The sequence below is a fragment of the Phyllobates terribilis genome, unplaced genomic scaffold, assembly GCF_046119375.1.
Source record: "Phyllobates terribilis strain yellow unplaced genomic scaffold, ASM4611937v1 Scaffold_2__4_contigs__length_985480577, whole genome shotgun sequence".
Taxonomy (NCBI): domain Eukaryota; kingdom Metazoa; phylum Chordata; class Amphibia; order Anura; family Dendrobatidae; genus Phyllobates; species Phyllobates terribilis.
In genome coordinates, this window is record NW_027362762.1 from 391602918 (window position 1) to 391629352 (window position 26435).

General features: G+C 41.8%; 2 protein-coding genes across 7 annotated transcripts in view; one reads left to right on the forward strand and one right to left on the reverse strand.

Moving 5' to 3' along the window:
- On the reverse strand, nt 1–18415 carry MITD1 (microtubule interacting and trafficking domain containing 1). Of its 5 annotated transcripts, none has more exons than XM_073664868.1 (7): nt 18032–18415; nt 12994–13095; nt 10110–10246; nt 6466–6552; nt 5682–5797; nt 5459–5519; nt 1–861 (listed from the first exon to the last, which is right to left on the reverse strand). In XM_073664868.1, the coding sequence occupies exons 1-7, from the start codon at nt 18168–18170 to the stop codon at nt 766–768; spliced, it is 738 nt and encodes a 245-aa protein (XP_073520969.1). In that variant the 5' UTR covers nt 18171–18415; the 3' UTR covers nt 1–765. The 5 variants fall into 5 exon arrangements, with proteins under 5 accessions (XP_073520969.1, XP_073520970.1, XP_073520972.1 ...); XM_073664869.1 differs by lacking the exon at nt 18032–18415 and adding an exon at nt 17908–18029; XM_073664871.1 differs by lacking the exon at nt 18032–18415 and adding an exon at nt 17549–17890.
- Nucleotides 18018–26435, forward strand: part of MRPL30 (mitochondrial ribosomal protein L30) — a 20930-nt gene continuing 12512 nt past the window's right edge. Inside the window, exon 1 of one of the 2 annotated variants that reach the window (XM_073664875.1) lies at nt 18018–18413. The gene's annotated coding sequence lies outside the window, so the exon portion shown is untranslated. The other variant, XM_073664874.1, reaches the window with a different exon arrangement.

Consider the following 26435-nt stretch of genomic DNA (forward strand, 5'->3'; position numbering starts at 1 on the left):
TTAGATTAATATTTTTTTTTTTATTAAAAATAATAAATACATATAAAATACAGCGTTAAAGTACATTTCTCAATGTGAGAACAGAAAGAAAGGAGGCACATATAATAATCATTTTAGGAAAACTTTGTCATGCAAATAATATCACCAAAACCACAAAACTAACTCAGTGCTTGGTATTTAGTAACAAAATAATTACTCTGTGAAGTGGCAAAATACATAATTACAGGTAATGTATGGATCGGTATCATCAGAATGATTACAAAAGCAAATATATCTAGTACATTCAGTACAAATACCGAGATAAAATGGAGAAACATTATAATAAGCCGGAGATCAAAATTAGAAACTGGACTCCATTACAATACAAAACTTAGAAAAGCTCAGATTATTATGCCCCTTTTTTATTTATGACTAGAAAAGCAGATTATGTCGCCTTTACTTCCAAATATAGCAAACATATGACATGAATGAATAAATCAGTAAAATACACATGGCGGGATAAGAACACTTGGCAGTATAGCTATTGTGTTTGCATGCTGTATACCGTGGTCATCTGCAAACACATCAAGCACAAATAAATGATATTATGTAACCAACTTGTCTCCCATATTCCAGATAAACAGTGCACAATAGAGATTAGTTATCCCATTCCCGTAATTAAGGTTGCCAGGAGCTGCATCCCCCTGCACTGTGGCAGGAACACATTTCAGCTCCCCCCTGACTTGCCTAATGCCCTTTCAGATCCCTCCATTGTACAGACTTTAGTCATGTTTTCCGAGTGTGGTTATTATGGAAAATATCAACGGACGTCTCATAGCAGGGCCGCAGGTCATAGTCACAATAGCCTATGGAGAACCGGCTCTACAAAACAGAATAAAAACAGTCAAGAATAAAACAACTGGATATTTATAATAAAAAGGGTTAAATATTAGATGAGCAAAAATTCAAAGCAACACTTAATACCGCAAGACGTGTTAAAATACACAGATTTCCTGTTGGCAAAAGTGTCGCAATTTCCAAATGACAAGCTCTGGTCTTACTAGACCAACACAACGGCTTCTGTAAATGTAGCCCTTCAATCGCAGGTGACTCCGGAAGCGGTGTCTGCCCCGGTTGGAAGTCACAGTACCAATTCAACCTGTAATTCGCGGCAGTGGCCAGGTGATTACAAGAGAGCCACATCGGATGTTTCTCTGATGTGTTTTTCTTGTCACCAGACCACTGCAGCCAATCATGGGATACAGCGTCAGCGCTGTGACTTCTGGAAGGGTAGTCGTAACAGCAAGGATAGATAATAGTAGGATATTAAGACCTAACTTTTGATATAAACATCTAAAACTTTTAGCCTTCTGAAAGGGGCAGACACCACTTCTGGAGTCAGCGGACAGATTCAGAGGAGTGCTGGAAGGAGAGTTTCCCTCCGTTCATTATTTTTAAATCAATCCATGCCTAAAAAAAATATATATATATTTTACTGTGGGGCAACTCATTTAATCTACTGATAAATTCAATGTTTGGCTTACAGTAAACTAAGACCCTACCCTTACGCAGCCATGTTCCCCTACCATGGGGGGGAGGGGACCATGGCTGATCTCCTGAGACACTCAGATAATATTTCTGATATGTTTCTCACGAGACAAAATAAGGTGAAAAATGGGAGATTAGGGGACGAATTACTGAGGGTTTATTTTTTGGTATGGTATTTTCTGCGTTTAGAGTTCCTTTAAGAAATCAAATTAAGTTAAATACGCAATGTACTATACTCATCAACAGGCTCCTGCAAGACACTGAGACTTACTAGTGTTACTACTGTCCTGTGAGATGTTTTTAGACATATGGCCAGAATCAGAAGAGTTTCAAAACCCAATAAAATATCTAAGACCCAAGAATAAGTCCAAACAACAGACACAAAGTATAGAAGGAACTCATATCTGTGCCCCTACCTGGACTAAGCTGCAGTTGCATTCTGTTTCATCATGCTCTGGACTCAACATACTCCATTCACTAAGCTGTGATATTGAAGAGACCGATCACCATTTTTTACATGCTAAACTGTCCACATCATGATAAAGTGCCTGAAGATCTGAATAAATCACATTACTGTATTTCTCATCTCCAGTGTAGATAATAGCTTGTAAAGTTTATATGCTATTTTCCATTATAATATCTAAGTGGGCGTTAACAAAGTCTTCTCTGGGGCATTTACTTTTCCCATACATGACAGTGCCTAATCATAAACACGCAGCGCCATGCAGGAAAAGAAAAAAACTCACGAAGCTTAGAAAGGTCTTTGTGTGATCTGGTAAGACTAATGTGTATAACCTTATCACATAAATGTCACTGACAGCAACTACTGATGACAAATGCCAAGAGGAGAGCAGAGCTGTGTGTCATTCCATACACCGCGCTACATTATCTGTGGGCAAAACGGTCACTGAAAAAGACCTGGGTGTATTGGTGGACGACAAGCTCACGTTTAGTGGCCAGTGTCAGGCAGCTGCTGCAAAGGCAAATAAAATAATGGGATGCATTAAAAGAGGCATAGATGCTCATGAGGAGAACATAATTTTACCTCTATACAAGTCATTAGTGCGACCACACTTAGAATACTGTGTACAGTTCTGGTCTCCGGTGTATAAGAAAGACATAGCTGAACTAGAGCGGGTGCAGAGAAGAGCAACAAAGGTTATTAGAGGACTAGGGGGTCTGCAATACCAAGACAGGTTATTACACTTGGGGTTATTTACTGTGGAAAAACTAAGGCTTAGGGGTGATCTTATTACTATGTACAAGTATATGAGGGGACAGTACAAAGACCTTTCTACTGATCTTTTTACGCTGAGGCCTGAGAAGGGGACAATGGGGCATCTTCTACGTCTGGAGGAAAGAAGGTTTAATCATAATCACAGACGCGGATTCTTTACTGTAAGAGCAGTGAGACTATGGAGCTCTCTGCCGCATGATGTTGTAATGAGTGATTCACTACTAAAATGTAAGAAGGGCATGGATGCCTTTCTTGAAAAGTATAATATTACAGGTTATAAATACTAGATTCCTTGATAGGGTGTTGATCCAGGGAACTAGTCTGATTGCCGTATGTGGGGTCAGGAAGGAATTTTTTTCCCCAATGTGGAGCTTAGTGTTTGCCACATGTTTTTTTTTGCCTTCCTCTGGATCAATATATTAGGCTATGGGTTGAACTAGATGGACTTAGTCTTCCTTCAATCTTAAAAACTATGTTACTATGTTACATGTGCTGGGAGGGGAGCAGAGCTGTGTGTCATTCCATACACCGCTCTGCATTATCTGTGGAATAACACACAGCTCTGCTCTCTTGCCAGCACTTGTAATGGTACACCGCTCGGCACTATTCTCCAATGCCCGAGATAGAGTGATACACAGCTCTGCTCTCCTCTCGGCACTTGTAACCACAATAGGAGTGGGCAGTGAGAACTGTGTGATAAGGTTAGACATATCAGTCTTCTGAGATTACACAGAGAAAGCCTGTTCTAAGCTTCTTTGGGGTCTTTCTTTTTTTCCCCCATTCAGGACGCACCCTACTTATGATTGTGCAACATTCTGCAAGGAAAAAGTAAGTGCCCCCAGAAAAGAATTTCTGCTAATGCCCCTCTAGTTATAGTGGAAATTAGCATATAAACTTTCCAAGTTAATATCTCCACAACGAAGATAACAAATAAAAAAAATATATATATTTTATTCAGATCTTCAACCACTTTATCATGATGTGGCCAGATTAGCAGATAAAAATGGTGAAAGGTCAGCTTTAAATGTGAGCAGGGAAGGTTACAAAGCTATACTATGAAGGTTACCATATAGGCTACAATAACCTGCAGACTAGTTACAGCCTGAAAGGGTCGACCTCAAACCCCTTAGATAGTTCCATGGTGAAGATATTGTCACTCTCAGTCTCAAAATTCAAGGCAACTGCCCCATCCTCTGCATAATGTAATATTCTGTCCGGTAAATTATGTTAGGTCTACTAAAAAAGAAGAAAAGTATTTATTTATAAAGAACGGCCCATGACAAGTGTTCAGGTTATCTAATGTCTCTGCATTAGGAGAGTCCAGGAAAGTAAGGGTATTGAAGATCGACCCAAACATATATATATTAGCAAAAACCACAACAAGGATAAAACACTGCAAACTAAAAAGGAACACATAAGGTGGCCATACATGTAACAGTAGTACACATGAGAACCAGATTGGTATCATTATGTGTATGTTACTAAAACCATTGGCTCTTTAACAGATACTGGATAATACAATAAATGTAAATGGGCTTTCCCCTTCCAACTTTTTTAATAAGTTCATCATGACATTGTTAAAAAGTAATAAAACCATCTGTTACTTACCAGATCAAGCTGTGTCTCCAGCGCTGCCCTAGTGCTGTAGATGTAAGGTCACCATTGCAGCGGCGGAGACACAGAGCTTGACCGGTGGCAGTAAGCAACAGATGATTTTAAAGTGACTCAACAGGATTTCATCTGCCAAACTATTTATATGGGCAACGGCATGTAGTTCTTTCAAGGACAAGTCCAGCCAAACCCATACATGGCCAATCTGTTCCTCCATTACTGGAAATCAGTGTTTAAATTGATATACAAATGAGGGTGAAGAGCTATTTATAGATCCGATGCCTCTGTCACTCCAGCTCTATTCTGCACCCAGCACTACCTCCTCCTGCTTGACAGAATGATCCTTTGTCTGAAGTTACAGATAATAGAGGCTGTCAGTCAAGCAGGAAGGGGCAGCGTTGGGTGAGGAATAGAGCCGGAGTGACAGAAGTTTCAGATCTACAAATAGCTTTTCATCTTCATATAATTTCAAATGCTGATTTCTCAGTAATAGAGGAATGGGCTGGTCATATAAAGGTATTGCTGTTCTGGTCTTTGAAAAAGCTACATATACATTGCATACAAATAGTTTGGTGGAGAAATCCTGCTGGCAGATTCCCTTCATTATTTTAACACTGCCATGACAAATGAATTAAAATATTTTGAAAAGGAGAAAATCCCTTTCACTCCTAATCAGAAATCATATGACCAATAATTTCAATAGAGCTGAAGATTTTCCAAATGGAATACCATTCCCAAGTCTTTTTAATATGTTGTCATGTATGTCCCTTCAATGACCAGTGTCTACACAAAAAAATAAATTAAAAAACACAGGAATGCTGGTCAGATCAGGAGCAAACGGACCTCTGTACCGCCATCTCAAGAAATTGTTCCATTTAACAATTTGTCAAAAACCCCGGTTCACATAAGCAACAGCCTATCTCATGCAGTTGTGTATATGGGTGAGGATCTTACAGATAGCAAGCGTCCAAAGAAGAAATTCTGGCAAAGAAAATTCTACATAGATTTCTTTTCTCATCGCATTTTATATTTTTCTGCAAACAGCACAGCAAACACTAGGTCTGGAAATGAAATGTTACTTACCTGGGGTTTCTTAAAATAATCAAGGCCTCTTCCAATCTTAATCATCCAGCCATTGTTAAACCTGTATACATTGATGAAAAATAAGTTTCAGTACATGCAGCAATGTACATTAAAGGGTTAGTCCTACTCCGCTCACTACTGCACACCTATATGGTTTATATGGATGCCTTTGCCTCACTGTTATATTACAAATGAGGGTATATTAGGACATAGCATTTCCTACCTGATTTCCCGGTCATGAATCGATGAGGAAAATGTGACCTCTAAAGTTACACCAAAGTCCTGGAGTGAATTCTTGATCTCCTGCAAGCAGCTCATTTGTTGATCCTTAACATTCTCCTAGTACAATTAATAAAAAATAAGTGATGACCACATTATCAAGTCTATATGGCTTATATGTGCAAAACAAAGCAGGAAGAAAGTAGCCAAAATCAGTGACTATTCACATAAAATTAATAAACTGTCATGAATCAGTCATATTAACCCCTACCAAGTACTTTGTACAATCTGCTGTATGTATCTGGCCCTTGGATAGTGAACACTGACGCAATGGCTGGTATTGGGGATAACGCCAATCATAGCCAATTAACCCTACAGATACTGAGGTCAATCAGAGTCTTCCTCTGTCACCCCATCAGTATCCAGGAGATGCGATCATGGGATTCTGAAGCATTTCCATGCTAGCAAGGGGACCTAATAAAGACCCCCCCGAGCCTGCCATTCTTATATTCCTATAGAGGCCCTTAAATTCAGCATTGTATTATACCAACTATCAGACAATTGCAGAGTCAAGTTCCCTAAAATCAGTGTAAAAAGGTAGAATTAAATAAGATCATATATGTTTCTTTTTGTTTGTTTTCTGTTATCTCCAAAAAATGTCTCTTACTACAAGAAAAAAAAAGGTATTAAACATCAATGGGAATTACGTTTTTTACGGTCATGGTTTAAGTTTGTAATTTGCATTTTAAGATGATGTCTGCATCTCCATGTGACTATAAAAGACTCACCTCATCTCTTGAAGTCAGCAAACTGATTTTCTTGACTTTGGAAGGACCTTTGATGAGCATTTCACAGAATCGTAAAAAGTTATATAACTGCGATGTAAAAGACAAAAGAAAAAACACATTTAAAGGGGTTTTCCCACAAACAAAATCTCATTTTAATCAATAGATCTTGGAATAATAATACGTTCCACAATTGGATGTGATTAAATAAAATGTTCCTGTGCTGAAATAATCTTATAAATGTGTCCCTGCTGTGTACTGTGTAATGGCTGTGTCTGACCGTACAGGAACATGGTCTGATCATACCACAGCTCCTGGGCAGGGGAGGAAGAAAAAGAGTATACAGACTGGACAGCATGGGATCACAGGTGCTGCTTTCTGTGAGGTAAAACATTTCACTGCCTGTTTTTAAACAATGTTTTACTTCAAAGAAAGAATCAGCTGTGATCCCATGCTGTAGTGTCTGTATACTCTTTTTCTTCCTCCCCTGCCCAGGAGATGTGGTATGATCAGACCATGTTCCTGCACAGTCAGACACAGCCATAAGAAACTGTAATTGGTCTTATAAATGATTAATAGCGGCTGTTAAAAAAAAAGAAAAAGGATTGTACACGGATGACAAGTGAGAAAAAAATCCTCCCACTGTTCTGGATGAAATGCTGAACGTTTTTTTATACGATGGTGTGAACCTATCCTTAAAGGAGGAAGCAGGAGAAACAGGTTTGCTCTATTAGTCACAATGTAGACAACTTTACATCCCACAGGGTGGATTCACATGCAAGGGTGTGTTTCCCTAAATCGCAGGAAAAACCCAGCTACACACGTTCTCAGACTGTCAAATCAGTGTTGACAGAGTTAGACTGTGTAAAAACACACTACAATTATAGTACCCGGATATATATATTATATACACTGCTCAAAAAAATAAAGGGAACACTTAAACAACAGAATATAACTCCAAGTAAATCAAACTTCTGTGAAATCAAACTGTCCACTTAGGAAGCAATACCGATTGACAATCAATTTCACATGCTGTTCTGCAAATGGAATAGACAATAGATGGAAATTATTGGCAATTATCAAGACACCCTCAATAAAGGAGTGGTTCTGCAGGTGGGGACCACAGACCACATCTCAGCACCAATGCTTTCTGGCTGATGTTTTGGTCACTTTTGAATGTTGGTTGTGCTTTCACACTCGTGGTAGCATGAGACGGACTCTACAACCCACAGAAGTTGCTCAGGTAGTGCAGCTCATCCAGGATGGCACATCAATGCGAGCTGTGGCAAGAAGGTTTGTGGTGTCTGTCAGCGTAGTGTCCAGAGGCTGGAGGAACTACCAGGAGACAGGTCAGTACACCAGGAGACGTGGAGGGGGCCGTAGGAGGGCAACAACCCAGCAGCAGGACCGCTACCTCCGCCTTTGTGCAAGGAGGAACAGGAGGAGAACTGCCAGAGCCTTGAAAAATGACCTCTAGCAGGTCACAAATGCGCACGCGTCTGCACAAACGGTTAGAAGCCGACTCCATGAGGGTGGTATGAGGGCCCGACGTCCACAGATGGGGGTTGTGCTCACAGCCCAACACCGTGTAGGACGCTTGGCATTTGCCACAGAACACCAGGATTGGAAAAGTCGCCACTGGCGCCCTGTGCTCTTCACAGATGAAAGCAGGTTCACAGTGAGCACATGTGACAGAGTCTGGAGATGCCGTGGAGCGAGATCTGCTGCCTGCAACATCCTTCAGCATGACCAGTTTAGCAGTGGGTCAGTAATGGTGTGGGGTGGCATTTCTTTGGAGGGCCGCGCAGCCCTCCATGTGCTTGCCAGAGGTAGCCTGACTGCCATTAGGTTTCCGAGATGAGATCCTCAGACCTCTTGTGAGACCATATGCTAGTGCGGTTGGCCATGGCTTTCTCCTAATGCAGGACAATTCCAGACCTCATGTGGCTGGAGCGTGTCAGCAGTTCCTGCAAGATGAAGGCATTGAAGCTATGGACTGGCCCACCCGTTCCCCAGACCTGAATCCGATTGAGCACATCTGGGACATCATGCCTCGCTCCATCCACCAACGTCACGTTGCACCACAGACTGTCCAGGAGTTGGCGGATGCTTTAGTCCAGGTCTGGGAGGAGATCCCACAGGAGACCATCCGCAACCTCATCAGGGGCATGCCCAGGTGTTGTAGGGAGGTCATACAGGCACGTGGAGGCCACACACAATACTGAGCCTCATTTTGACTTGTTTTAAGGACGTTACATCAAAGTTGGATCAGCCTGTAGTGTGTTTTTCCACTTTAATTTTGGGGGTGACTCCAAATCCAGGCCTCCATTGGTTAATAAATTTGATTTCCATTGATGATTTTTTTCTCAGAACATTCAACTTTGTACAGAACAAAGTATTCAATGAGGATATTTCATTCATTCAGATCTAGGATGTGTTATTTGAGTGTTCCCTTTATTTATTTGAGCAGTGTGTAATATATTAATTCTGCACAATGCAGAATTAAGGAAAAGAAAAAAATTGTTACAGAATTGTTCAGATGGGACAAACCCTTTAATAAAACCTAAAGAACCAAAAGATGCTTAAATATTTTTATTTTATTGGAAGATGGTAATATCGGATGTGATATTCACAAAATAAATTGACAAATTGCGTTTTTTAAATCTGCAGATGGTCATGAAAGCTCATTCACAACGCTGCTATTGTAATACGCAAGGGATTTTCAGCTATCAATTCTGTGGCAGGAAAATCCTCTATGCATAAGGCCTGTGGGAACGTATCACTAGACTTAGACTTAAAGGGGTATTCTCATCTCCAAAGATTCTATCCCAATATGTAGTAGGTGTAATATGAATAATATTAGCAAATACTTCCAATTAGAAATGTAGTATAGTTCTTCTGATTCTCTATGTTGTTTACCCCATGTGCAGGACAATGCGGCAGCTTAGGAATCCATGGTTATGACCACTAACAGCTAGCTGTCTATATATGAGTGGTCGTAACCATGGATACTATGGAGACATAGCGAATCAGGAGAACTACAGTATACTGCATTTCTAATTAGAGGTATTTGTTAATATTATTACACCAAGTACATAATGGGATATGATCTTGGAGATGAGACTACCCTTTTAATTAAGGGTATGTTAAGTGATGGTAGAACACTACAAAGTTGCAATACAAATAAATATTCCTAGAACTGCTTCTATTGAAATACACATAACGATAGCACAATCGTGATTATTACATACAATTTTGGGGCAGATTCATCAACACTGGCGCCTGTTAAATTAATTTCCTGCATCTTTCAGCTGCTCATCGAAGGCATTTCTACGATAATTTACATCGCTCTTGGTAGTATAAATTATAATGAATTTATCGGGCCTCACTAGATCACGCGCCTCCTTGCTAATCTCTAATCATACTTTTCAAAAAGTTGACAGACCTGGAGAAATAAAATATTTAAACAAAAGTTACAAATTTCTTGTCCAACTATCTGTTGTGAAAATTTTTTGCAATAGTTTAGGCCAGTAACTCTGGATCAAACTTTTTGCTGAAACGCTCCATTAGTCCATCTTCTCTTCATTAAAGTAAATGAAGAAAAGCATACAAGTTTGAACATAACCTAACAGTATATCTTGACTTACTTGATGTGTGTGTCGGATGTAAGGATCCTCCACCCAAACTTCTGTCAGTGTCTCATCCACATAGGGTTTGAAAAGATTTTCGTAGCTATAACCAGTTGCATTTTCTACAATCTTGATTTGCTTGTGATATTTTCCCTCTAAAAAAAAGATTGAAAATGACCAAGCAGTAATCCCAAATTGGAACCATTTAATTAATAAAAATATCAATTTCAAATGATTCATTAAAATAGGGTAAGAAAGCAGGAGGAAAGGTCCTGGACGGCAGATATGTGTCAATGAGGTGGTTGGCCTCGGTAATGTAAAGTCTGTATCAGTAAGGCCGGAGTCACACTAGCATATAGCATGCGATGCTGCGAGCGTGAGCCGAGTGTCATGCTACTTTGCTCCGATCCTCTTGCATGAGAGGATCACAGCACAGCTGCAGAGGAGACGGAAAAAGTAATTTCTCCATCTCCTTCATGGCCTGACTTTGCATATATCTAGTTGCACTTGGATGACATCCGTGTGCAGTCCGATGTTTCATTCTCACCCATAGACTTGTATGGTGCGAGAGAATCGCGTCTCGCTGCAAATCGAACCATGCCGAATCGATGTGAGAAAATAATTGCTGATCTGATCTGGCCGATTGAACAACACTAGGCCGAATGCTATGCAATGTTTTATCACATAGCACATGGCCGTGTTGTATGGTAGTGTGACCCCGGCCTAACACTAGGTTACTGAGAGAGTTTTTATTTGACTGCATTTTGGGTCCAGGATTTAGGAGCAACCAAAAGAGTCTGGGTGGGAAAGGTCATTCTCATAATCCAGCCTAGGGCTTACAGGCCTAATGACAGTAGCTGGGTTAGCTCAGCTGAGTGGAGTTTAGGCTGGAGCTGAACAGAGCTGTGATTACTTAGTGAACACATTTAAACTGCTTTAGCAGATATAGCCTGAAATGTCATCAAATTAATTTTTTTTGGGGGTGTGTGGCCGGTTCTTTTTTTTTTTTCTTTTTTTACAGAATTCATTGTACTGTACAAAATTACCTAAAGCAAAAACTGAAAGAAATGAACTGGAATATAAGTTGGTATGCATGTAACCTGTAGATGCATATTCACACTGGCCACTAAACAGACAAACCCTGAGATAAAAAGCAAAATACACTACAGTACGCAAATAAATAGCAATAGTGAGGGAAAATAATAGAGTACTTAGTTAACATTGTTTTGATAAAAAAAAACATAACAGCCATCCCACCATATCAAGGTGACCCTATTTGGGACGGTCCTAACCTCTAGTATTAAAACCTTACCATATGTCAAATGACGTAACCGTGAATACAGACATAGCTGGACCAAGACCCCAATAAATACACAGCAATGGGGAGCAATATAAATGTAATGTCCAGCTCAAAGAAAAGGGAGGCCAAGCCCTTACATGTACAGAGTGCAAAAAGAGATGAACTGGAATATAACTTGGTGTGCATGCAGAATGTAGGCGCAAGTTTACACTGGCTTTCACTTTTTTAATCAAAACAATGTTAATGAAGTACCCGAAGTTATTTTCATGCACTTTTGCTATTTTCTTACTGCAGGGTATATGCTCATTTTGTTTTTATCTTAGGTTTTGTAAAAATTATTTGACAACATGATTCTTCAAGTCAGTACAATTAAGGAGAAACCCATTTTTTTTTTCCTTTATAAATTGGGTTTGTGACCCATACCTTTTTTACATTTTTCCACCAGTGCAGCTGTGTGGAGATCTGTTTTTTTGCAGACCATGCTGTACTTTTTGCTGGCACCATTTTCTGTACTGTGTGCTCCCACTACACACGTGTCGCACACACAATGATGACGGTGGTGCGGAATTTTAAAAAGGAAGCAGGTCACCGAATAATCAGTGACCAGCACAAGAAACAGAGGAGACTGGTTGGGGGGTGGAGAACAAGAAGAAGACCCTGCCCCCATGTCCCGCTCTGAAGCATACTGAAGCACAGAAGATGTAATTTTCTGAAAACTTCATAAGGCGAGTATTAAACAACCACTTAGCGGATCCCAACACAACAGGGATCAGATTAATCAGCATCACAGCGCCATTATGGCCATGCCTTTAGTTTATAAGGCTAAATCCTGCTGACAGGTTTCCTTTAAAGAGAATCTGTCAGCAGGATTTCACCCCTCAAACTATTTATATGTGCATGTAGCCAGGAGCGTAACTAATAGTTGCAGGGGTTGCCATTGCACCCGTGCCCTGGAGCTCAGGTTACACCACTTCGTGTGGCTCTTGCAAGGACAAGTCCAGCCATACCTTTCACTAGCCAGTCTGATCCCGGATTACCAAGAAATCGCCATTTGAATCAATATACAAATGAGCCTGAAGGACTTTGGACGTGACTAAGCAATTCCCCAGCCTCTGTCACTCCAGCTCTATTCCTTGCCCAGTGTCGTCTTTTCCTACTGGACTGACAGCTACTTTGCTTCAATATTCCAGTATTTTGAAAACAGTGTACGTGAAATGCTAAGTAATAGCATATCACAAAATTGTAGAACTTTTTTTTATTGTTATTATTATATAGTGATTAAGCCTAAATATCCATATAACTGGAGATCCTTTTAAAATAGCTTGCCGCTTGAGGACAACTCCTATTTATATTCGATAATAAGGAAAAGGGAGGTTTCGCCACTGTTGACCCCTTCCATCAGCCAGAACTGAAAGACGCTGACAGCGACGGCTCATCTATGGCAAATTCAATTGATTCATTTTTATTACGGGGAAAGCTGTTTGCCGATTGCTGCGGTGGTCCTCAGATTGAGGTTGTTAGTGAAGTGACAATCCATTTAACAGATAATAAATCAATTTCTACAAAACAAACAGATGAATACTTTGGTAATTGAGCCTTTACCTTCCTTTTCTTTGAGTACATGATGTTTAATTTGCTCAGCTCTGTCCATGTAGCTTCTCAGCTTCTGGCGGTAATGGTTTTTCTTCGCATCATCCTTCGTACCTGTAAAGGGACATATTGACGTTTTATTTGCATAATGATATTTCATATAAATCAAGGCGACTAACCAAGGTAAATGCAAAAAATTAAAGTTGCCATTTCTTGTCACTTTCGTGTATGCATAAAACCAGAAGATACCTAGTGCTGCTCTGTCCGGTCTACGGAAGCCTTTCAGGTACACAGCACAGACACCGGGAGAATATGGCAAGATTATGGTATTTGAGAGAGGTTTGGGCATGTGGGATGGCTACTGGGAGGAAATGAACTGTATTCCTCCTAGCAGCCTCTGGCTTTCAGTCATAGGGGTGCGGCTTCAGTAACCGCTCAGTACATAGTGATCGGCGGCTCTAACCCTGTACCAGCACTGACCGACAGCATCTCTGCATTGATGCACTGCTAGGCCGGCTATCAGTCAGTGTAGGGTGCTGATTCAGCTGCCGATCACTATGTGCTAAAGCCGCGCCTCTATGACTGAAAGGCCGAGGCTGCAGGGAAGAATAAAATTAATTTCCTCCCAGCAGCCAAGTTTTTCAGATTACATAGCAAAAACCTGGTGACGGATTTCCTTTAAGCATCTGTCACAGCTTCTATATAAAGCACACATTGAGAACTTTTCTGTGCATTTAGATTAAATCAAGGCTTTAATCCAGTGGGAACATCGCCTAAGGGACCACAAACAGTTAATATTTCAGGTTCACTTTTAAACAATATAGAAGAGCATATGGCCTTTACAACATATGGCGTGTCATGGATGTAGAACTGAATCTATATACACGAAAATTGAGAGGTGGTTAATGCTTAACCTTTAAAGATCAAGGATAAAGAATAAAGCAGATAGCGGTCTGTATATGAGTACTAGTATATGAGCACTCCCACTGCTCCCAAATCATATATGAGTCGCCTTGTCCTACTCTGTCACTTAAGAGTACCCAACACAGATTAAAAAGAAATCAGTATTCAGCTCCTTCTTATACAAAAAAAAATGCACTAGACACGGCAATGTGTCATCAATTTACCCCACATAGATTGTTTTCTAACAATAGATAACTATTGCCATGGGTGACACTATCCTTGAGACAGCTGACTGGAAGAAGCAGGTTGGGTTTGGAGTAGTTGGTCCTGCTGTTGTCCTGTACTATGTCCTAGCTCGGGTGGGGGGAGGGTTAACTAGTTTTGTTTTACTACTTTTTTGCACTTGCACTTTACCGGCTTGGATAATATTGCACTGTTTTGCTGCCACCTGCTGTTTAGAACTACACATTACGTGTTTAACATTACTGCTCTGCCCTGCTTTTCATCTGACGAATTTGTATCATTACCTTTACTCCAATTATGTTAGTACCACCCCCACCCACCCCCACTGGACTGCTGCTTTTGTTCTTTTGAATCATGCCCAACAATATGTTTCTATGACTAAGAGTAATTGTATAGTTTGTGCCATATTCAGTTTATAAGTGAGTGTATCCTTTTGAGCTCATCTCTGACATGTATTCAAGCCTCTATACTTATGAGATCTGAAAACAAAAAATAATGAATAATGCTTTGATTTAAGTAACTGGTACACCAACTAGGAAAAACTGGTACACCTACACAGCCCAGTTTAAGGCACCTATTAGGTCAGTGCCAGCGCCTGGCAAACATGGGGAAGTGCTGGGGCCTATGTGCCCACTCAGGAGCAGAGCCAGCTCCAGACAACATGAGTGCAGGCAGGATCCGGAGTCTAAGGCAAAATTAATACATGGACTTGCCGCAGGTCCTGACCCCAACTCGACAACCTCATCGGAAACATGGGTGTGTGAATCCAGCCCAACAGCTGTGATCTGAATTACCGATTGCAGTAATTTAATGCCATAGATGCCACTGTCATTTAATGCCACTGTCAATTGTGAAAGTGGCATTTAGGAATCAGGAATTGTTGTGCCATTGATGTTGCCATGGCCTACTTGTGTCTGCCATGTTTGTACACCTATGAAGCCGAGCCTGTGGTTATCATAGGAGAATGATAATTTTATAATATATAGCAATATTATAGTATTATAGTGTATTGTAAAAGCAACCGCATGTTCATATCCGTCCCTAAATTTTTTTTTAAAAAAAATCAACATATTTCTGAAAATAAATATGTAAAACTTCATATCACTCCCCTTTTCCTAGGAACGCAAATAAATTCTTAGAAATAAAAAAAATTAACATGTTTGGTATCGCCGCGTGTGTAATTGTCCGAACTAATAAAATATCACAATATTTATGGCATACAGTGAACAAAAAGAAGTTGAACAGGCAGAAATGCTGTTTATTTGTTGTTTCTTTGCTTTCCAAAAAGATCCAAGATGAGAAAATCACAGACTCTAAAATGGTACCAACAAACACTACAGCTCACGGGGATCAAAAAAAAAAGATTAAAAAAAGTTTCTGGAAGTGGACTAGGAAAAATTGAAAGCAATGAGAGGCTGATTGAGACTCAAGGGTCCAAATCAAACTGGAGCTGGCCAGCTTTCTATAGTGGACACTAGCCCATGGTTCTCTGCAACCATTGTGTCAGAATAGGAGTGGTAGAGGGAAGTGACTGGCTAGTGTGGACTGGTAAGCTTTTTGCCCACAATGAGTTTTTGACGTAGTGTCAAAAACGCAGCGTCTTACAGTTCCAGCAAAGTGGATGAGATTTATAGGAATCTCCTGCCCGCTGTGCTTCTTTTTTAGCATCTTAAACTGACGTGCGTGGTTCATATCTGCAACATTTACATTTACATTTCTCTTGCTGGTACTCGGAGTTTTCTGTAAGATTTTCCCCATAGACTTACATTAGATACGGAAAATCTTCAAGTAAAAAATGCTCATGACTTTAGCACATTTCCACTGCGGAAACAAACTAAAAGCACATGGAATCCACAAGTGACTGTATCAAAGCGCTGTCAAAGCCAAATAGCAGGAGGTATCAAACACAAAGCAGCTTTATGCATGACATACCAACAAGAGACAAAATTGGCAGCATCAAATACGCGATAAAAAGACGCACTCAAAAATGCAGGTAACTGAGCACGTGAAGAAATGCTCATGATATTCATAATCTGCAACATCAAATACTCCTCATGGGAACATAGCCGTATGGCTCCAGCCTCGGACACCCTCCCTGGTCGCCTCTGTACACACAAGCCAGTCTACTATCCTGTTTTGTGAGACCTTGAGGCATGTGGCCAGGGGCAAGTATGGGATGGGTGAAGGAGCTGTCACCATTGGTGGTAATGTCCTGGTAATGGAAAGGCCAGAGCAGACACAACCCCGTCAGCCCATGTAAACCAGGCTAGTAGTTTGTGAGTGGACTAGGTGACAACCCGAGGCAGCCAAGGGATGAAGAGAAGTCAGCAGTCACAAGTGGACAGTTATTACTATTATTTCACTCCTGCTGCTCCAAGGAATAATATCGCCGCTATACAGTACCCGAGATATGGGATTAATTAGTGCAAATTTTTATGGTTCTTATCTGGCGCCCCTGAGGGTTCAGTCACCACAGAGGTACTGCACCTCACCCAGAGGTGTGGTGTCTCCTTCTCTCAGGTAAGGAGGGAGTGCTGCCCGGAACCCCAACACCTGCACCCAACACTACACTGCTCCAGGCCGGCTGGAAGGGCAAGATGCACTGTGTTCCTGCTGAGCCCTGTCCCTGCTGGAGTGGGGGGGAACCAAAGGTAGGGGGAACTAGTAGTGGGTGTGGGTGGAGGAAGTAGAGTAGGGGAGCATCATCATAGGAGGTAGATAAAGGGAAGCCATCTTAGGGTGGCAGGTCAGTCAGTGAAGAAGTGAGTGAGAACAGTCAGGGAGCAGAGTCTCTTTAGGAGCTCTGCTCCACAAGTGGGGCCTAGTGATAGAGGCCCAGAAGGGGAGCAGAGGAGAAAGGCTCCGTTCTATAGAAGGGATCCCAGGGGGTATGATGAGTGCTGGACGGCACCCGTACGCCCCGAATCTGCCCGGTGTCAGAGGGATCAGGCCGCAAGAAGGGGACCGGCCCCTGGACCAGCCATGTTACTCCAGGTCTCGGCTGGAAAAACTGGAGGCTTCTGACTTTTATGGTGCAGTTGCCAAAGCCTCATCTTAGTCACCGTGAGGGTCAAGTAGGTCCGGGAACTCCAAGTTGCCCAGAGGGACTTCAGAGCACCCGATCGGGACTGTTTATGGGGAAGCGCAGGGCAGGAGGGAGAAGACCCAGCGTGAGAAACATAAGAAAGTGGGGTTCCGTTAAGTGCTCCTGACCTACCTGAGGAAGAGCTGAACCCCTGTTCTGGTAGACGCAGTGCGACGTGGGAGGCTGGCACCCGCGCAGTGTACCTGTGGAACTTACATGAGAACTGTGAGTAAAAACTCGGATGACTGCACTGCCAGCCGCCGTGACATATCCCTTTTCTCAGCGTCCACCGGCCCGGCACTGAGTACCCCACTGCCCTTGGGGGGCGTCACTTACCTAGGGGGCGTAGCTCACAGGATTCTCTGGGGGGTGTGGCTCATAGGGGTCTCTGGGGGCGTGGCTCACAGGGATCACCCTCTGGGGGCGTGGCTCACGGGGGACATCCTCTGGGACATGGCTTAGGCTGCTTTGCATAATTACACGTCCATTAAGTAAAGGCCATAAAGATGAACACTAAATAATAAGACCCATAGCTCTGGAATTGTAGGGGGGATTTAATGAAAAAGCGTGGCATACTCAGGGGAGCAGCGGAATAGACTGAGAACAAGATGCCGCCCCTTGTGTGCTGGTGACAGGTGCCCTTTAATGAGCATAGGAGACATGTGTGCTCACGGCTTGTGCCAGGTCTCACTCACACAGTGCGGCCTTATAGCGGAGGAGGGCAATCACTGCACGAGGCAGAATGTCACACACTCGGTGTCGGCAGCCAGCCCCCTGCTCTGCCCTGAGTATCGTCATCACATGGTCCCACCTACTGACCCTTGAGCACTTGCAGGAGCAGCTCTATGCCTTCCTGATAGCAGACCAGACTCTCCTGGTAGCGGCCACTTCCATCCAGCTCCACCGCCCTCCTGAGCACGGCACCAGCGGAGTTCTCCACACCGGCCAGGGCTGACATCACACGGACACTTCCACCGTTCACGATCTATCGCAGTCCGAGTTTCACTAGCTACACTTCCGCGTTCCACCAACCGGAAACACGTACTTCAGGCGTCTACTGTCAATAAGCTTTATTTCTCGTGCTGCACATGACACTCTAGTGCTGTGTTATAGGATCCGCGAGCTCTGCTCTGACTACAGTGTGTGTGCGCTCTGTGGATGACTGCCCCACTCTACGTCTAGAATATCACATACTAGGAAGGTATGCAGGACTCCCGTAGGCCTCGAGTGATGACGTCATAAACGGGCGCGTTACTTCACTGGCTCATTGTAAAGCTGTGTAATAACCTTCAGCCGTGGTGCATTGTGGGTGCCCTGCTACCACAGACCCGGCAGCTGGTGAGCGGATTGCATGTCATGGTGTATGGTCGCTCTGGGGGGCGGCAAACAAACTCCGATCACTGTAGTGCACACGTGATGATACGTGACCTGTATATGTAGAATAGTGGGGGCCACATATACACCGATCACTGTAGTGCACATGTGATAATGAGATGTGACATGTATATGTAGAATAGTGGGGGCCACATATACACTGATCACTGTAGTGCACATGTGATAATGAGATGTGACATGCATATGTAGAATAGTGGGGGCCACATATACACCGATCACTGTAGTGCACATGTGATAATGAGATGTGACATGTATATGTAGAATAGTGGGGGCCACATATACACTGATCACTGTAGTGCACATGTGATATGAGATGTGACCTGGATATGTAGAATAGTGGGGGCCACATATACACTGATCACTGTAGTGCACATGTGATAATGAGATGTGACATGTATATGTAGAATAGTGGGGGCCACATATACACCGATCACTGTAGTGCACATGTGATAATGAGATGTGACATGCATATGTAGAATAGTGGGGGCCACATATACACTGATCACTGTAGTGCACATGTGATAATGAGATGTGACATGCATATGTAGAATAGTGGGGGCCACATATACACTGATCACTGTAGTGCACATGTGATATGAGATGTGACCTGGATATGTAGAATAGTGGGGGCCACATATACAACGATCACTGTAGTGCACATGTGGTGATGATGAGATGTGACCTGGATATGTAGAGCAGTGGGGGCCACATGTATCACTTCTCGTTGTGCCATAAATCCGGGTCAGGGATTTTACCTCCTTTGTACTTGCTTTGCTTTCTACCTGCAGTACATTACACATTCTTCTGAATGGTGGTTTAGGTGTAATAATTGGTGTGGTGTAGCCTAGGTTAATAGATGGATTAAATGAGACCGACCCCAGGATTATACAAGCACTTGGCCAGCAGAGTCCGAGTGGGACCCGCTTAACTTCATACACTGATACAGAAAGGCCATCAATTCCCCCATGGCTTCTAAATGTCATTGGCAAGCCATTTCCAGCCTCTTAAATGTCACAGTTGACAGTGGTGTCTCAGTGGGTAAACTGCTCTGATCACAGTAGTTAGACTCAAATGCCAGCTGTACTACACAGCCAGCATCAGTGCTATACTAACGAAGAAAAAATGCCAGGACCAAAATACATTCACATTGTTTAAAAAAATGAAAATTTTATTGAATAAAAGACAAAAACAAGTATTATTATAAGAATCCAACAACAGGTGTAATGATACACAGAAAGATGAGTGAGCAACAGAGATAGCCCAATACTATATGTACTCTCCAATTCTGTAGGTATAAAGTGACATAGTGCTCAATAAATCTCTTATTGAGCACTGTCACTTTATACCAACAGAATTAATTAGAGTATATATAGTATTGGGCTATCTCTGTTTCTCACTTACCTTTCTGTGCATCATTATACCTGTTGTTGGATTCCTATAATATTTGTTTTTGTCTTTTATTCAATAAAATGTAAATCTTTTTAAACAATGTGGATTTATTTCGGTCCTGGCATTTTTTCTTCGTTGGATGTATTTATAGGTAATAATGCCCTCTAGGACACTATATATATATATATATATATATATATATATATATATATATATATATATATATATATATATATATATATATATATATATATATATATATATATATATATATAGTACAGACCAAAAGTTTGGACACCCCCTTCTCATTTAAAGATTTTTCTGTATTTTCATGACTATGAAAATTGTACATTCACAATGAAGGCATCAAAACTATGAATTAACACATGTGGAATTATATACTTAACAAAAAAGTGTGACACAACTGAAAATATGTCTTATATTCTAGGTTCTTCAAAGTAGCCATCTTTTGCTTTGATGACTGCTTTGCACACTCTTGGCATTCTCTTGATGAGCTTCAAGAGGTAGTCACCAGAAATGGTCTTCCAACAATCTTGAAGGAGTTCCCAGAGATGCTTAGCACTTGTTGGCCCTTTTGCCTTCACTCAGCGGTCCAGCTCACCCCAAACCATCTCGATTGGGTTCAGGTCTGGTGACTGTGGAGGCCAGGTTATCTGGCGTAGCACCCGATCACTCTCCTTCTTGGTCAAATAGCCCTTACACAGCCTGGAGGTGTGTTTGGAGTCATTGTCCTGTTGAAAAATAAATGATGGTCCAACTAAACGCAAACTGGATGGAATAGCATGCCGCTGCAAGATGCTGTGGTAGCCATGCTGGTTCAGTATGCCTTCAATTTCGAATAAATCCCCAACAGTGTCACCAGCAAAGCACCCCCACACCATCACACCTCCTCCTCCATGCTTCACGGTGGGAACCAGGCATGTAGAGTTCATCCGTTCACCTTTTCTGAGTCGCACAAAGACACGGTGATTGGAACCAAAGATCTCAAATTTGGACTCATCAGACCAAAGCACAGATTTCCACTGGTCTAATGTCCATTCATTGTGTTCTTTAGCCCAAACAAGTCTCTTCTGCTTGTTGCCTGTCCTTAGCAGTGGTTTCCTAGCAGCTATTTTACCATGAAGGCCTGCTGCACAAAGTCTCCTCTTAACAGTTGTTGAAGAGATGTGTCTGCTGCTAGAACTTTGTGTGGCATTGACCTGGTCTCTAATCTGAGCTGCTGTTAACCTGCGATTTCTGAGGCTGGTGACTCGGATAAACTTATCCTCAGAAGCAGGGGTGACTCTTGGTCTTCCTTTCCTGGGGCGGTCCTCATGTGAGCCAGTTTTTTTGTAGCGCTTGATGGTTTTTGCAACTGCATTTGGGGACACTTTCAAAGTTTTCCCAATTTTTCAGACTGACTGACCTTAATTTCTTAAAGTAATGATGGCCACTCGTTTTTCTTTACTTAGCTGCTTTTTTCTTGCCATAATACAAATTCTAACAGTCTATTCTGTAGGACTATCAGCTGTGTATCCACCAGACTTCTGCACAACACAACTGATGGTCCCAACCCCATTTATAAGGCAAGAAATCCCACTTATTAAACCTGACAGGGCACACCTGTGAAGTGAAAACCATTTCCGGTGACTGCCTCTTGAAGCTCATCAAGAGAATGCCAAGAGTGTGCAAAGCAGTCATCAAAGCAAAAGGTGGCTACTTTTAAGAACCTAGAATATAAGACATATTTTCAGTTGTTTCACACTTTTTTTGTTAAGTATATAATTCCACACGTGTTAATTCATAGTTTTGATGCCTTCAGTGTGAATGTACAATTTTCAAAGTCATGAAAATACAGAAAAATCTTTAAATGAGGTGTGTCCAAACTTTTGGTCTGTACTGTGTGTGTGTGTGTGTGTGTGTGTGTGTGTGTGTGTGTGTGTGTGTGTGTGTATATATATATATATATACAGTGCCTACAAGTAGTATTCAACCCCCTGCAGATTTAGCTGGTTGACACATGCTGAATTAACTTGGCATTGTGACATTTGTACTGTAGATCAGCCTGGAAGTGGGAAATGCACTGCAGCAAATATTGTTTGTTTTTTTTTTTTTTTTTTTTTAACGTGAAAAGTTAATTCAGAGTGTCATTTATTATTCAACCCCTCAAACCACAAGAATTCTGTTTGGTCCCCCTAAAGTATTAAGAAGTAGTTCAGGCACCAAGAATAATGAGCTTCACATGTGTGGATTAAAGATCTCTTTTGCCAGCCTTTTCTGACTATTTAAGACCCTCCCCAAACTTGTGAACAGCACTCAGACATGGTCAACATGGGAAAGACAAAGGAGCATTCCAAGGCCATCAGAGACAAGATCGTGGAGGGTCACAAGGCTGGCAAGGGGTACAAAACCCTTTCCAAGGAGTTGGGCCTACCTGTCTCCACTGTTGGGAGCATCATCCGTAAGTGGAAGGCTTATGGAACTACTGTTAGCCTTCCACGGCCTGGACAGCCTTTGAAAGTGTCCTCCCGTGCCAAGGCCAGGCTTGTCCGAAGAGTCAAGGCTAACCCAAGGACAACAAGGAAGGAGCTCCGGGAAGATCTCATGGCAGTGGGGACATTGGTTTCAGTCGATACCATAAGTAACGTACTCCACCGCAATGGTCTCCGTTCCAGACGAGCCCGTAAGGTACCTTTACTTTCAAAGCGTCATGTCAAGGCTCGTCTACAGTTTGCTCATGATCACTTGGAGGACTCTGAGACAGACTGGTTCAAGGTTCTATGGTCTGATGAGACCAAGATCGAGATCTTTGGTGCCAACCACACACGTGACGTTTGGAGACTGGATGGCACTGCATACGACCCCAAGAATACCATCCCTACAGTCAAGCATGGTGGTGGCAGCATCATGCTATGGGGCTGTTTCTCAGCCAAGGGGCCTGGCCATCTGGTCCGCATCCATGGGAAGATGGATAGCACGGCCTACCTGGAGATTTTGGCCAAGAACCTCCGCTCCTCCATCAAGGATCTTAAGATGGGTCGTAATTTCATCTTCCAACAAGACAACGACCCAAAGCACACAGCCAAGAAAACCAAGGCATGGTTCAAGAGGGAAAAAGTCAAGGTGTTGGAGTGGCCTAGTCAGTCTCCTGACCTTAACCCAATTGAAAACTTGTGGAAGGAGCTCAAGAATAAAGTCCACATGAGACACCCAAAGAACCTAGATAACTTGGAGAAGATCTGCATGGAGGAGTGGGCCAAGATAACTCCACAGACCTGTGCTGTCCTGATCAGGTCTTATAAAAGACGATTATTAGCTGTAATTGCAAACAAGGGTTATTCCACAAAATATTAAACATAGGGCTTGTATAATAATTGACCCACACTTTTATGTTTAAAATTTAATAAAATTCAACTGAGCAACATAACTTTTTGGTTTGCAAGATTTATGCTTCTGTTCATAAAACCTACTCTCGTTTGCAGTTTGAAGGCTCTAACTTATTTGCATCTTATCAAACCAGCTAAATCTGCAGGGGGTTGAATACTACTTGTAGGCACTGTGTATGTGTGTGTGTGTATATATATATATATATATATATATATATATATATATATATATATATATATATATATATATATATATATATATATATATATATATATATATATATATATATATATATATATATATATTATACAGTGGTGGCCAAAAGTATTGGCACCCCTGCAATTCTGTCAGATAATACTCAGTTTCTTCCTGAAAATGAATGCAATCACAAATTCTTTGGTCGTATTATCTTAATTTAATTTATCTTAATTTAATTTGCTTGCAAGGAAAAAACACAAAAGAGAATGAAGCAAAAATCAAATCATTGATCATTTCACACAAAACTCCAAAATGGGCCAGACAAAAGTATTGGCACCCTCAGCCTAATACTTGGTTGCACAACCGTTAGCCAAAATAACTGCGAACAACCGCTTCCGGTAACCATCAATGAGTTTCTTACAATGCTCTGCTGGAATTGTAGACGATTATTCTTTGGCAAACTGCTCCAGGTCCCTGATATTTGAAGGGTGCCTTCTCCAAACTGCCATTTTGAGATCTCTCCACAGGTGTTCTATGGGATTCAGGTCTGGACTCATTGCTGGCCACCTTAGAAGTCTCCAGTGCTTTCTCTCAAACCATTTTATAGTGCTTTTGGAAGTGTGTTTTGGGTCATTGTCCTGCTGGAAGACCCATGACCTGCGAGGGAGACCCAGCTTTCTCACACTGGGCCGTACATTATGCTGCAAAATTTGTTGGTAGTCTTCAGACTTCATAATGCCATGCACACGGTCAAGCAGTCCAGTGCCAAAGGCAGCAAAGCAACCCAAAAACATCAGGGAACCTCCGCCATGTTTGACTGTAGGGACCGTGTTCTTTTCTTTGAATGCCTCTTTTTTTTTTCTTGTACACTCTATGTTGATGCTTTTTGCCAAAAAGCTCTATTTTTGTCTCATCTGACCAGAGAACATTCTTCCAAAACGTTTTAGGCTTTCTCAGGTAAGTTTTGGCAAAATCCAGCCTGGCTTTTTTATGTCTCGGGGTAAGAAGTGGTTTCTTCCTGGGTATCCTACCATACAGTCCCTTTTCATTCAGACGCCGACGGATAGTACGGGTTGACACTGTTGTACCCTCGGACTGCAGGGCAGCTTGAACTTGTTTGGATGTTAGTCGAGGTTCTTTATCCACCATCCGCACAATCTTGCGTTGAAATCTCTCGTCAATTTTTCTTTTCCGTCCACATCTAGGTAGGTTAGCCACAGTGCCATGGGCTTTAAACTTCTTGATGACACTGCGCACGGAAGACACAGGAACAGTCAGGTCTTTGGAGATGGACTTGTAGCCTTGAGATTGCTCATGCTTCCTCACAATTTGGTTTCTCAAGTCCTCAGACAGTTTTTGGTCTTCTTTCTTTTCTCCATGCTCAATGTGGTACACACAAGGACACAGGACAGAGGTTGAGTCAACTTTAATCCATGTTAACTGGCTGCAAGTGTGATTTAGTTATTGCCAACACCTGTTAGGTGCCACAGGTAAATTACAGGTGCTGTTAATTACACGAATTAGAGAAGCATCACATGATTTTTCAAACAGTGCCAATACTTTTGTCCACCCCCTTTTTTAGGTTTGGTGTGGAATTGTATCCAATTTGGCTTTAGGACAATTCCTTTTGGGTTTTTTCATTGAAGACAAATTAAATGAAGATACTAATACCAAAGAATTTGTGATTGCAATCATTTTCAGGAAGAAACTGAGTATTATCTGACAGAATTGCAGGGGTGCCAATACTTTTGGCCACCACTGTGTGTGTGTATATATATATATATATATATATATATATCAGGGATTCGGTGCAGTTTTTTGGAAAATATCAGTGCTATACTGTACAGCAGGGGTGGGGAACCTCAGGCCCACAAGCCATTTACGGCCCTCGATGACCTTTTATCCAGCCCCGGTCAGATTCCCAGGGACCACAGTGCTTGGGCCGGCAGTTGTATTTTGATGGCAGCCAGCCCATTACTTTTTGTATGTCTGTTAACCCTTTGGACAAGCATGCTCGCCGAGTATTTGCGACGTGCTTGGCCTCAATGTTAGTGTCGCCGCGGCACCATGTGTCACGGCTGTTAGACAGCTGTGACACATGCAGGGATTGCCTGTTTGATAGGAATAAGGAAAAACTGTACAACGAATGAAGGTTTCCTGAAGGAAGCTCGCATATTAAAAAAAAGGTTTAGAGAAAAAGAGGATCCTAAAAAGCTATTAATTGATGCATTCAAACGTAGGTTTAGATGAAATCAGAGTGATTGTCTTTGTAAACCTAAGGGCACAATCAACAAGAACAAGGTGGATGATACAGTATTAAATAAAAAAAAATCAAATACAGTTTCATTACTACACTGTGTGCAGAATTATTAGGCAGGTTGTATTTTAGAGGATTGTTTTTATTATTGATCAACAACTATGTTCTCAATCAACCCAAAAGACTCATAAATATCTTAGGAGGATATCTGTTTGTGCAGGTAACTATTACTGTGCAGAATTATTAGGCAACTGAATAAAAAACAAATATAATCCCATCTCACTTGTTTATTTTCACCAGTTAAACCAATATCAGTGCACAAAATTTAGAAATAAACATTTCTGACATGCAAAAACAAAAAACAAAAAAATTAGTGATCAGTATAGCCACCTTTCTTTATGATGACACTCAACAGCCTTCCATCCATAGATTCTGTCAGTTGCTTGATCTGTTTTCGATCAACATTGCGTGCAGCAGCCACCACAGCCTCCCAGACACTGTTCCGAGAAGTGTACTGTTTTCCCTCCCTGTAGATCTCACATTTTATGATGGACCACAGGTTCTCTATGGGGTTCAAATCAGGTGAACAAGGGGGCC

Bases quoted from the DNA above. Each gene is read 5' to 3' on its own strand.
- MITD1 (XM_073664868.1), bottom strand. From the start codon at position 18,170: ATGTCAGCCCTGGCCGGTGTGGAGAACTCCGCTGGTGCCGTGCTCAGG. The intron at 6,553-10,109 runs GTAAGTCAAGAT...TTTACATCGCAG, and splicing joins ACATCCGACACACACATCAA to TTATATAACTTTTTACGATT. The intron at 862-5,458 runs GTAAGTAACATT...TCTGTTTTGTAG, and splicing joins ATTATTTTAAGAAACCCCAG to AGCCGGTTCTCCATAGGCTA.